This window comes from Mustelus asterias, unplaced genomic scaffold, assembly GCF_964213995.1.
Source record: "Mustelus asterias unplaced genomic scaffold, sMusAst1.hap1.1 HAP1_SCAFFOLD_648, whole genome shotgun sequence".
NCBI lineage: Eukaryota > Metazoa > Chordata > Chondrichthyes > Carcharhiniformes > Triakidae > Mustelus > Mustelus asterias.
In genome coordinates, this window is record NW_027590597.1 from 63,594 (window position 1) to 76,935 (window position 13,342).

Below are 13,342 nucleotides of genomic sequence, written 5' to 3' on the forward strand. Positions count from 1 at the left end.
TTTCATTATTCTGTCTGGGTTATTTACTGTTTAAAAGTTGGGGTGCAAATTACCTGTCATGGCATCTCGAACACACTGCTCAGAGTTGTGTTTGACATATATTAACTCAGCTTCTAATGCACTTGTACATTCACAGCTTATATCCAATTGATAAAATCACAATTGATAAAATCAGCTTTTAGTATGTTTCTTTGTTTGTTATCTGTCTGCCTTTTCTGTTGGTTATCTGCTTATTTAATCAGTGTTTACAAATTCCAAATAGTACGCAAATCATTAAAGTTATGAATTGCGATAGTATGTACAATATTAGACATGAATAATACATGAATTATGGAATATTATGGCACCGAAGGTCATTCAGCCTGTTATATCCATGTCTCATTCCTTAGCTCCTTTCACATCGCCCTGCAAATGTTTTCTCTTCAGCTGCTTATCCAATTCACTTTTGAAAACCATGATTGAATCTGCCTGCACCGCACTCTCTGACAGTTTGTTCCAGATTCTAACCACTGACTGCAGATAGCAATAGGAAATGATATTGATTCCTCCATCTGAATAGTGGACAATTTGTTTAATTGCAATTTCTGGTTTGTGATGAATATGGCACATACCCAGTTGTTTGTGCATTCTTCCAGCATCTGTAGTCTTGAATCATTGCAAAATCTACCTCGTAAATGAATCTACTGTTCTCTCAACATATGTAATAAAAGGTTTCCTGTGATATGAACCACTAAAAGTGCACTTTGCTTTTCTATTATTTGCAAAATTTCTTGTTTAAAGTCTGTAATTCCTTCCCTAAACCTCTCTATCTCTCTTGCCTCCTTTAAGATACTCCTTAAAACTTACTTATTTTACCAACCTTTTGGCTATCTTCCTTAATATGTGGTTGAAGCACTTTGAGATAATTTATTATGTTAGAGGTGCCGCATAAATACAGGTTTTTTTGTTGATGTTGTTAAACAATTAGTTCAGGGTAATTTGGCCAATGAAAAATCTTTTTTACATTGCGTTTCTCTTGCAAATATAGCATGAATGCAGGTTTATTGTAATTTCATAACTATGCTATTTTCATAACTTAAATATCCTACAAATACATTCAACAATTGCACCTTTCCTTTATGTCTGTATGTCTCCTATGCTGCAGTTTTACAATAATACTTTCTTCTTCTTCTTAAACCTTGTAAACCCTGCAGATAAGAAGTTTAACAACACCAGGTTAAAGTCCAACAGGTTTATTTGGTAGCAAAAGCCACACAAGCTTTCGGAGCTCTTAGCCCCTTCTTCAGGTGAGTGGGAATTCTGTTCACAAACAGAGCTTATAAAGACACAGACTCAATTTACATGAATAATGGTTGGAATGCGAATACTTACAACTAATCAAGTTTCACTGGCTGTCTTGTCTGGAGACAATACACATCTTTTTAGCCTGTCTTGATGCTCTCTCCACTCACATTGTTTCGTTTCTTAAAGACTTGATTAGTTGTAAGTATTCGCATTCCAACCATTATTCATGTAAATTGAGTCTGTGTCTTTATAAGCTCTGTTTGTGAACAGAATTCCCACTCACCTGAAGAAGGGGCTAAGAGCTCCGAAAGCTTGTGTGGCTTTTGCTACCAAATAAACCTGTTGGACTTTAACCTGGTGTTGTTAAACTTCTTACTGTGTTTACCCCAGTCCAACGCCGGCATCTCCACATCATGTCAACCCTGCAGATGCCAGTGCTGGAAACGGAGGTAGTTGGGAACTAAAGATTGCCCAGCAAGCTAGCATGCTAGTTTCTGGCCATTTTCATGGAGGCAGGATGGGTTGCATGTAGTGAGAAGCCATTTTATGAAAAGATTATTAACCTCAATTAAAGGAGGGCAACTAGGATTTACAACTCTCCAAGTTCCACAGCTGACAAGGATCACTTCAGGTGCCTGGAAGAGGGCAGTGGTGGCAGACCAGGAGGCAAGCACTGCAGGCAGACCTAGAGGTCCACCCTGCCTGTCTGGGTTCAGGAGCAACCACAGGTGACCCTAAGCAGGGGCTCTAGCCAGCCCTCCTTATCACACGACTGCCCCTCGCAGTAGTGTCCTGGCTGTAAAATTTACAGAAGTGGGGGAAAGGGTGCCTCCATTTTGAAGTGCCTCTCTCATGCTTCCCTTTCTTTGCAGCCTGCTGTGCCTTTGAAGCTGAAATGTTTCTGATTGACCCTCCAGTTTCAAGAACCACCATAATTGGATGGTGACCCATCCCCAGATCAATTAAGTGCTGTCCCCGTGAAAATCACAAGATGTGATTGTTTGCAGGAGAGGTAAACAGACTTTGGGACTGCATGTTTCCAGATGCCAAACCCGTACTCGAAGAGAAAATTCCTGCCCCAAATTTCTCTTCTGCTTCCCTAAACTTCTTGTACATTTCTTACTCCTCAGAGTGGAGGATTTGGGGCAAATTTCTTTTCGTGTCAGGATGCCTAACATTGGGGCCAATCAGGGGTCACAACTTGGCATTGTGAGGAAACAGTCAACTGGCAGTGTTTGTCCCTGAATTAGCCAATTAGTGATCAGAGAATGGAATAACCATCCAATTAAGGATGATAGTTATGATTTTTTTCCCCAAGATGGTGCCAGAGCGAGGTGACTTCTTGCAAGCTGTGCCCAGCATAACTTCTAATTCTACCTTTTACTCTCGTTTTATGCTTCTAAAACTTCATTTTAATTCTTTTAAACTCTCTAACAGTGCTCTAATTCTTTCTCTGCACCCTAGCTATGACTGTAACACTACATTCTGCACTCTTTCATTTCCTTCTCTATGAACAGTATGCTTTGTATAGCGTGCAAGAAACAATACTTTTCACTGTATACCAATACATGTGAAAATAATAAATCAAATCAAAATCAAAAGTATATGAAATTTAAATTTCAAGTTTTAAAAGGGATTGAGAGAGTAAATGTAGACCAAATGTTTCCTCTTTTGGGGCAATCTAAAACAAGAGATCACAGGTAGAGGTGGAGAGGTGGTAGATTTAAAACTGAGGAGGAACCACTTCTCGTAGAGGGTGGTGAATTTGTGGAACTCGCTGACCCATAGCGTGGTGGAGTCTGAATCTTTGGTTTCAAGAAGGAGATAGATATATTTCTAATGAAAAAGGGGATAAAGGGACATGGGGAACAGGTGTTGAGGTGGATGTGAGACCAGGGAGAGATCAGTCATGATCTGATTGAATGGCGGAGCAGGATCCAAAGGCTGAATTTGCCTACTTCTGCTCCTAATTCCTATGTTCCTATAGTTGAGCTTTTGAACCTGGAGGACCAATAGTAGATCCATCAGCATGGAAAAAGTAGCAGTACCCCCTCTGCGCACTTTAAAACCTTTAAATTTGAAAATGCTTTCAGCAGGCAAAGAGGGCCTCAACCAGCCAGGTATGTGGACTCCCCATCAGACATCAGGAGGCTGCCGCCAGGAAGATAGCCTGGACCTCAGTGACTTGGGCCCCAAAGCCTCAGGTGGCGGCAGGCCAGCAAACTGGCATGCCGGTGGATGGGACGAATTTCCATGCCCGCCCACATCCAAATCCAAGGCAGCAATCCTGTCCTTGGAGTGCACAGTCTTCGAAATATTTCCATCCAGTTACCATCTCCATATGTTTTGGAGCTTTCCTTCCATCCTAACCTATGCCCTACCTGGTCTCCATGTACAGTTCACATGCACATGTTCCTGGCTAAAATATTATTTAAGTTGCCTCTTGTTATTTCACACTGGTCAGCTTCCAGGGTTCCGGCAGTGAGCACTGGTTAGTTTTTGTTAGTGAAAACGTGGAGTTTGCACCACTGTTTAAAAATAAGGAAAAATATGACTGTAAATAATGCCCAGATCTTATTGTGATGGTGGGAAGGGAGCAAGGGAGTAATTTTGCAGTTAGGTTGCCTGATAAACAAGTTTCAGGCCCTTTTGAATTCAGTGGCAAGACTAAATGATATTTTGTGCTCCATCTCCCAGCACAGTCAACTTAACAGACCAGCTGGATGGCTGTTAAGCAGTTAGGCTTTTGGCACCAGGCCACAACCAAGGAGCGGAGTGAGTGATTGGAAAGGCTAGAGCGGGTGAGGTGGGGCAAGATTCGAGGCTGTGCTAGGAGAAGATTGGAGTCTGCCGAGGAAGAGTTATTGGAAGGTTCAAGGTGTGGAGAGAGATTGGAAGGGTCCTGGTGGGGTAGGTTGGAAGGAATGGTTGGGGTGGGCAAGTGTTGTGTCTGGTCTCTGTGTTTGAGTGAATCACAAGTTCAGCAGGAAAGCAGAACTACACTGAGCCCCTGCTTCTCATTTTGGCCACCAGATTTCTGGAGGCTTTTTATATCCCATCTGTTTTTGAGGATTAAAATTCTCCCCAGTGACTTTGACTTATTTCAGTGTTTTGCTAGATAATTGATGTTCACAAATTCTATGTATATATTCTTAACGAAGAATATGTGGGAATGATGGCAAAACAATTATCTCATAAAATATAATTGGATTTTAAAGAGAAATTTTAGCTGCTTTGGCTAAGAGCCCATCTAAAAAAATTGTCTGCCTTTCCCTTTCAGATGCTGACTGAACTAACTTGTTGAATATTTCTACAGTTCCTGTCATTTTATTTCAGAGAAACCAGTGTAGTTTACAGCCACAATTTAAACTCAGAGATCAAATTGCAACTTTGAAATCACTGAGTTCTTTGTATTTGACTGTATGTGCCACTATCTTATGACGATGCTGCTTTGAGCTGATTAATTTTGATTACAGTTTGTGTAATGATGGGTGACAGCAATGCACGCTATGTGGGCATGTGATGATATCAACATTGAAGGATTAATGATTGTAATGTTACTTTAACCTTGTTGCATAATATTCCACAATTGATTACCATGAAATAACTCAGTAATTTTTTATAAGTTTGTAATCACATGTCATTTTCAATGGATATCATTTAATTGCTTGGTAGTACAGAACTTCAATATTGCTGGAACAAGAGAGAGGTTTTTGAAACCTTTTGTCTTGCAACCATCAGAACTGATGCAAGAATGCCAAATTTCAAAGGGATCAGCAATTTATACTGCATGAGAAAAGGAGTGCTGATTGGCAAGGCAGTCTGATCATGGAGTCCCTACAGCGCAGAAGGAGGCCATTTGGTCCATCCAAACTGCACCGACTCTCTGACAAGTATCTTACCCACCATCCTGCCCTGCACCATAAGCCCACGCATTTAGCATAGCTAATCCATCTAACCTACACATCTTGGGAAACTAAAACGCAGTTTAGCATGGTCAGTCCACCTAACCTACACATCTTTGGACTGTTGGAGAGAACCAGAGTTTCCAGAGGAAACCCGGCAGATACGGGGAGAATCTGCACTTCACACACACAGTCATCCAAGGCTGGAATTGAACCGGGTCCCTGGCGCTGTGAGGCAGCAGTGCTAACCACCTTCCCGCCATGGTTTAAAAAGTTGTCATGGCAAAAGAGCTATAATCCTCCATGCTTTTGATTATTCAAAAATTCAAAAGATTAAAAAAAAAACCATTTTGTTTACAGAGGACAGGTCCCTGCATGAATATGTGTAGTTTCTAACAAGTGAGCTACATCACAAATCCAACTGATAACCTTCAATTGATTATTTGTGTAATTAACACAATCAGGATTGTTCAGCAAATGCTACCCAATCATGGAATCACATGTAATGTTCGACATTATGTTCTGAGCTTTGCAAGCATGGGTTGGTTAAGTACAGTCAACTTTTCTCTTGTCTGTTTCGTCAGCATATCAATTAATTTAAATTTGTAACATTTGAGTATTAATAAATTGCTGGGATTTTCTTAGGTTATAAACTTGTTGAAGAAAGCAAAGAATACAGTGAAGCTAACCATCAGTTTGGATGATGTGAATGTGCAGCTATGTCAGACACCACCTACTGTCGCTGTTTCAGCAGATTCTAAATGCGTTCAGTCTCCTTCAGTACACAGTATTGCTGCCTCACCCGATACAGATTCCATCAATAAGGGTAAGTAACAATCTTAGATACATATACTTTATGTTCCAACTGTTATCTGGTTCTTTTGCATCCCCGATTTCCTTCCCCTCTCCATTGGTAGCTGTGCCTTCAAATGTCTAGGCCCTAAGATCTGGAATTCCCACCCTAACCCTCTCAACCTCTCTCCATTTAGGATGTTCTTTAAACCTATTCCTTTGACCAGACCCTTGTTCACCCGTCCTAACATCTCTTTGTGTGGCTCAGTGTTAAATATTATCTGATAATGAACAGTTTGGAACATTTTACTATGTTTAACACACTACATAAATATAAGTTTTTATTTTTCAGTTATAGAGGAACATTCTAAAGTAGTGTTTTCTCAGTGTTTATGTTCCCTATCTTTTCATCATGCAGGGTAAAGTCTAATGAAATATTTGGGGTCTATACATCATACTTTAGTCCATAGAATGAGTACAGATTGAGAGTACAGGGAGTTCTCATTTAAGGTTGTGGTTGCTGTAAGGGGATTTTCCCGGGGTGTCCCACTGTGGAGCCTTGTATTCAGCCGATTTCAGCAAACACAAAGACTTGTGAAAGATGGTATGCAGTTAAAGACATTCTTTATTTGACCTACGCATTGGGAGAGGTAGTCAGAGGATTCCAACTTCTCTCTGAGAAGTTACATCACGTAAGCACAACAGATATACATTTTCGAAGGTTCATTCTACCCTCTCAACCTGTCATCCAAGCAGGACAGTCCAATTATATTATTTACCTTGGCCAAAAGCATTCTACCTTCCAGCAGAATTAGGAAATTAACCGAACCCAGGGGTTCTTCCCCCGTGTTGCCCAGTAACCTTACCTATGCAAATCCGGTGGGTTCAAGGGGTGCCCCTAACACCTGCAGTCCTGGGAACGGGAAGGGAATCATCTTCTCTTGTCTGTTTTCTGTCCCCTTATCAATGGAGGTTGAATACATCTATTCATTGCAACTATAAGCTGAATCCTTTTATTCATTTCAATAACCTTGGTATCTTGTAGCTGTCTGGCCTGCCCCTGGTGATAGGGTATGCGTTCTATGCTTCATTGTTCCAAAATAATGCGGTCTGTCTAATTAAACTTATTTCCCATTATGCCAAAGGGTAAACTGCTTGTTGGCCAAAGCTCACAAGAAAATACAAAAATACAGTTTAAATCTATAATATTTATGTTCAAAAATGATTATATATGTACTTATACAATACCTTCTCATTGTATATAAATGAGGCACATTGTGATACCTTTGAGATATATATATATATATATATAAGGCACTGTGGTCCCTATTTTAAACTAATCTGCTTTGTTTTAATAGTCTCAAGAAGCAGAGACTTATTTATCCCATTCTCCAGTTGCTTTCATGAAATTCTCAACTTTTAAGTGAAACAACTTTAAATGAAACATGAGTTCCCTTAGCAATTAATGGAATTAGATTCCTTCTGACATTTGTCATTTGGAAAAGAAGCAATGTACAGGTTGAAAAAATGTACTGTACGTGCACAGCGCAGTGCCTTCCTAGCTGAAATAACTTGCAAAATAAAATGAACCATTAGATATAAAATAAATGCAATGCATGATATTTTTAAGTACACACCTTAGTAATTTTACTTTGACCAGGCACCATCTAGTGTTAGATATTGGTCAGTGCAGAAAACTGCTGGAATTCTGGTACTACCTGCATTGACCAATCCCTGCCACAAGATGGAGGCCAAGAGTTACAGTTTAGACCCAAAACCAGGAGCCAAGCAGCTGAGAACAGACCCTCACAAGAACAGTGGATGCGAAACAAGGGGGTGGGGGTGGTCGGTTAGAGAGCAACTTCAGGAGGGCTGGAGGCAGGCTGGAGAGTAACATTGGTGGAGTGGTGTAAGTACACCGGAGAGCAATGTCTGGAGGTAAGGATGGAAGTATTGGGTGGGGGAAAGAGAGAGTGAGAGTGTAGTGCTGCAGGGAAGGTTTTGTGTGTAGGCAGGCCACAGCAGAGGAAGTCTGTGGCAAATGACTTTAAAGTAAAATTGGCAAAATTAAACAGATACACCGTAATAATGTTAAATGAGTCAATGTTAACCAAGGACTTACTGTAATGAGAAGACGGCAATAGCATTAAGGTATGGATGACAAATTAGTAACAAGATCTGAATGGTTTGTTGTCCAAATCTTGAGATTGCACTTACAACTTCAGTACACTCCCAAAACTCTTTTACCTGTCCAAAGTTTCCCTGTTTTACTGATAGTCATATCTTCTGTAACCACTTTATCCACTACTTTATGTTGTTGCGTTCTGTAACATGGAGAGGAGAGGGTAAAATAAGGCTCTGTAGTAGCTGTTTTATGGCCAATTTGAGACACTTTAAGCACCAATATGGCAAGCATGACAATCTGCACATTTCTGACATATTTGTGAAGGAGTTAGCACATGCATACCTAACCATGCAGAGCAGGGAGATCATGACATCAGTCAGTGTGCAACACAGATTTGATGCCATTTTGGGGCTTTACACTCAAGGCTACTTACTGTCTTAGCTGTGTTGAGACAGGCACACATTTAACAGCACGAAGGGCCATCCACCAGTGCTATTCAAAAGGATCAAATACTACTCATAGGTTTAATCCTTTAAACAAACTACTTCAAATGCTGGAAATTTGAAATGAAAACAGAAAATGCTGGAAAATCTCAGCAGGTCTGGCAGAATCTGTGGAGAGAGAAACATGTTGGACTTGAAACGTTGACTCTGTTTCTCTCTCCACAGATCCTGCTGGACCTGTTGAGATTTTCCAGCAATTTGTCTTCACTCTCAGATTTATTTTTTTTGGAAGGATATTTTTCTGGTTGTTGCTACAACTTGATGAACTTTGGAAGCTGTTGTGGGGCACCTTCAGCAGGAGAGCTTGAGAGTGAGTGTCATACAGTATGTTTGGGTGATGTGAGTGTCATGGTTGAATAGCTGGCAGTGTGGGCAGGCTTTGAAATGTGAGGCTTGTGAGAGCACAAAACATGTGATGGTGAGATGAAACATATGAATGTTGAGTAATAGCCCTGATTGACAGAGTTTTGGGCCGGAATTCTCCCCAAAAAAATTCTACGTGTTGAATTTGTGGGAAAACTGGAGTAGTTCACACTGTTTTTTTCAGTGGGAGTTCAGACTAGAATCTCCCACACACTGTGCAATGCAGAGATCACCAGCATGAATATCATTAGATTTCAGGGGCCGGGGTCCATTCACGCTGGAGAGGCTGAAACCAGCGGACCTGTGCGCATGCGCAGTGGCCCCAAGGTATCAGCCTCTCATTTGCTGGCCAGCTCGATTGCAGTGCTGCCCCCCAACCCCCACCATGACCCAATTGCTGACGCCCATCCATTCGCGGGCCAGTCCTGAAACCCCCCGACCCACCCCCAACAGTGACAACGATCCTCCCCTCCCCCCGGCTGACCACTCCTCCCACCACCCCCCCCCCCCCCCCCCCCACCAGCCACCACTACCAACCCACCCTGATTGCTGGCCTCCCTCTAGGCCCCATTGGTCGCAATGGCAGAGTGGCAACCGGACCCCCCACCCCACTGATTGGACCCTATACCCCAATTGGCCCTGCCCCCTTGGCACTGTCCCATGCCTGGTGGGCAGTGCCAAGGTGCCCTTGGGCATGGCACTTTGCTCCTTGGGCAGTGCCAGGGGACATAGGCTGACGCTGCCAGGGTGCCCATGCCCAGGGGGCACCACCCCCCCACCGCCCAACCCCCTGGGGGCCCCAATTGCCCCCTCCTTCACTCCAGCAGGGTCAGGCCGCTAGCTCCCCGAAAGTGAGGAGCTACTGTAATCCCCATTGGAGTGATCCACTCTGGTGGGTGGGAGAGGCTAGCGGGCCCAGAGAATTCAGTCCCGGGCCCACTAATAGCATTTAAATAGTATGTAAAATACAATTTAAATGCTAGCCTCGCCTCCCAGCCGATTTCTGGCACCGCACAGACGCCTCTGAAAATCCAGGCCTGGGAGACGCGAACTCTCGTGCGAACTCCACAAATCGGCCAACGTGCGATTCTCCCAGCCTGCTGTACCAAAAAAGTAGCATAGGGAGATGGGAGAACCGTGACCTTAGTAGCTGAGTAACGGCGATGGAGTGAAATGAGCAATGGATTGGCTAGTAGGTGGTGGGATATGGCATTTGCTGGTACATGCACTGATCTCAGCAACTTATATGAGATCATTAAAGTTACACAACACTGCATGTAAGTCCTTGGAGCTCATTCCTGGCATTGACCTCAACTGCAACTATCTCTGAGTATGTATCTGGAGGGCTTCCAGTCAACCTGTCTGTCCTGTACGGGTATGGATCACTGAGGCATTCAAAGCAGAGTTCGCTAATCTGAATGCGTGCGCTCTCCCATGGTTAGCCATTGTCAATTCATCCACAGCATAATGTAGAGTATTCTGATAATCTTAGAATAACTATCAGCTGCAATGTACTTTGCCACTTGGTAGTGCAGGCTAGCTTTAAATGGTGAATGGGCATTAATGATATAAGGGCTTCTGCTGATGCATGCAGTCAATACGCAGCACAGGAAGTGCTGCATGCATGCAGAAATCATGGAAGTGAGCAAGCTGCATGAAGTTGGCATCTTGCCTGTAGTTTAAAGATCAGATGCAACTTAATCACACATCATGACCCCTGCTTTTATATTTGAGGGTTACTCAGGTTAACCCCTGAGGTATTTTACAACGTTGGAAGTGTTGTAATAGTAGGATCAAGTGTCAACAAGCATGATATTTGATATTTTTTATCATTGACCTTTTTACCTGCACAGTCCACATTACTTCCACACTAAAGATGATTCTCATTTGAAAAAAAGTTAATCTATAAAGAAGAATCATCACCAAGAATTGCTAAAGAAAGATCACTGTCATATATTCAGGCAACAAAGGAAAGACAATAAATATTTTGATATTACTAATAGAGGCATAGGGTATGAAAGCAAAGAGGTTATGCTGAACCTTTATAAAACACTGGTTCAACCTCAACAACAGCACTGCCCAATTCTGGTTTAAAAAGGTTAAAAAGCTTTAAAGAAGGTACAGAATAGATTGATGAGAATAGTTACAAGATAAGGTAGTTTGCTATATGATAGATCGGAGAAGCTCCTTAGAGACAGGAAGGTTGAGAGGAGATTTGACTTCTACAAAATCATGAGGCATGTAAACAGAATAGATAAAAACTTTCCATCGTTGGAAGGCTCAACAACCGGATGGCACGGATTTAAGCCAATTGATAAAAGAATTAACAAGAATATGGTGGGGGCAGATTCAATCCTGCAAATGATTCCATCTTCCAAAAGAGACTTAGATAAGTTATTAGTTAAGTTCAAGATTAGATGAACCCAGTTGTAAATTTTTCAGTATCTAAAGATAGGAGATAACTACTTGTGCCAAAATAAGCTGAGCTAAAATCATCAAGTTGCAGATGTCACATGGAACACTGAGCAGTCAGGTCACATTGTATTAATTTTCACTCCTATTTCTTATCACAGAATTGTTACAGCGCAGAAGGAGGCCATTTGGCCCATTGTGTCTTCACTGGCTTTCCAAACGAGCATCATGACTTAGTCCTATTCCCCTGCCTTTTCCCTGTATCCATGCACATTGTTTCTATTCAAATAATCATTTAATGCCCTCTCAAATGCCTCAATTGAACCTTTCTCCACCACAATTCCAGGCAGAGCATTCCAGACTCAAACTATTCTGTGCGAAAATGTTTCTCTCACATCACATTTGCTTCTTTTGCAAATCACTTTAAATCTGTGCCCTCTCATTCTTGATCCCTTCATGAATGGGAACAGTTTTTCCCTATCTACTCCAACCAGCCTCTTCACTGGCATGGTGGCACAATGGTTAGCACTGCTGCCTCACAGCACCAGGGACCCGGGTTTGATTCCAGCCTTAGGTGACTGTCTGTGGGGAGTCTGCACATTCTCCTCATGTCTGTGTGAGTTTCCTCCGGATACTCCGGTTTCCACCCACACTCCAAATAAATGCAGGTTAGGCGAATTGCCCATGCTAAATTGCCCCTTAGCGTCCCAACATGTGTATGTTAGGGGGATTAGTGGGGTGATTATGGGGATAGGGCCTAGCTAAGATGCTCTGTCAGCGGGACAGCACAGATTCGATGGGCTGAATGCCTCCTTCCGCACTGTAGAGATTCTAGGATTTCTATCAAATCTTTTCTTGGCCTTTTCCTATCCAGAAAACAGACCCAACCTCTCCAATCCATCCTAATAATTGAAGTTTCTCATCCCTGGAACCAATCTTTCAAACCTCTCCAGTGCATTTACATCCTTCTTAGTGTGGCATCCTTTTTCCCTATCATTATCTCTTTTATTGACAGTTGTGTCTCTCTTTTTCTTTGTTTTACACGTGCTAGACTGAAGGATACACAAAATGTTTCTTGCTTTCTCTTAACACAGAGCAGAGTAAATAAGGGACCATACAGTCTATACTTTTACTAGAAGATATTTGCCATCATTGTAGATGCTGGGATAGTTTCAGCTCTATGGTGAGCCAACCATATATCCTTAACAACATCACTGAAAGAGGGCACTGCAGCTCTCGAGTTCTCATAATTTTGTTTCCGGTTTAGTACTCAAAAGCACCAGCCCCATAAAATGTATTTCTCCCTGGCAAATTCTACAAACCATTCATTCAGTTTCTTCTTTAAAGTCTAATATTTTTACTGATATGCTTTGGGAACAAATTCATAAGTATTAAGTACCCAAAGTTTTAATGATCTCATTATCCTGGTGGATAACCAGGGAAATTGAGGATCTGATCACAAACAGGCAACTGAAAACAGATGGAGCTCTGGAGGAATACAGAGAGAGTAGGAAAGAACTCAAACGGGGAGTTAGAAGGGCAAAAAGAGGTCACGAAATGTTCTTGGCAGATAGGATTAAGGAGAATCCTAGGGCATTTTATTCATATGTTAGGAACAAAAGAGTTGTCAGGGAAAAAGTCGGATCTCTCAGGGACAAAGGAGGGGAATTATGCTTAGAACCCAAGGGAATAGGGGAGATCCTAAATGAATACTTTGCATTGGTATTCACAAAGGAGATGGACTTGTTGACTGAGAGTGTCTTAGAGGGAGGTGTTGACCCGTTAGAGAGAATCTCCATTACAAGGGAGGAAGTGTTAGGTTTTTTAGGTAACATTAAAACTGACAAATCCCCAGGGCCTGATGGCATCTATCCTAGACTGCTCAGGGAGACAAGAGATGTAATTGCTGGGCCTCTGACGGAAATCTTTGTCTCTTCATTGGACACAGGTGAGGTCCC

At 42.1% G+C, this 13,342-nt stretch overlaps 1 protein-coding gene across 11 annotated transcripts in view; it reads left to right on the forward strand.

The window, feature by feature from the left end:
• Window positions 1-13,342, forward strand: part of LOC144487213 (multiple PDZ domain protein-like) — a 115,894-nt gene that overhangs the window by 59,502 nt on the left and 43,050 nt on the right. For all 11 annotated transcript variants that reach the window (XM_078205275.1, XM_078205277.1, XM_078205276.1 and 8 more), the window contains one exon: window positions 5,835-6,015. In XM_078205275.1, coding sequence (XP_078061401.1) covers window positions 5,835-6,015 — 181 coding nt within the window. The remainder of the gene's footprint in view (window positions 1-5,834; window positions 6,016-13,342) is intronic.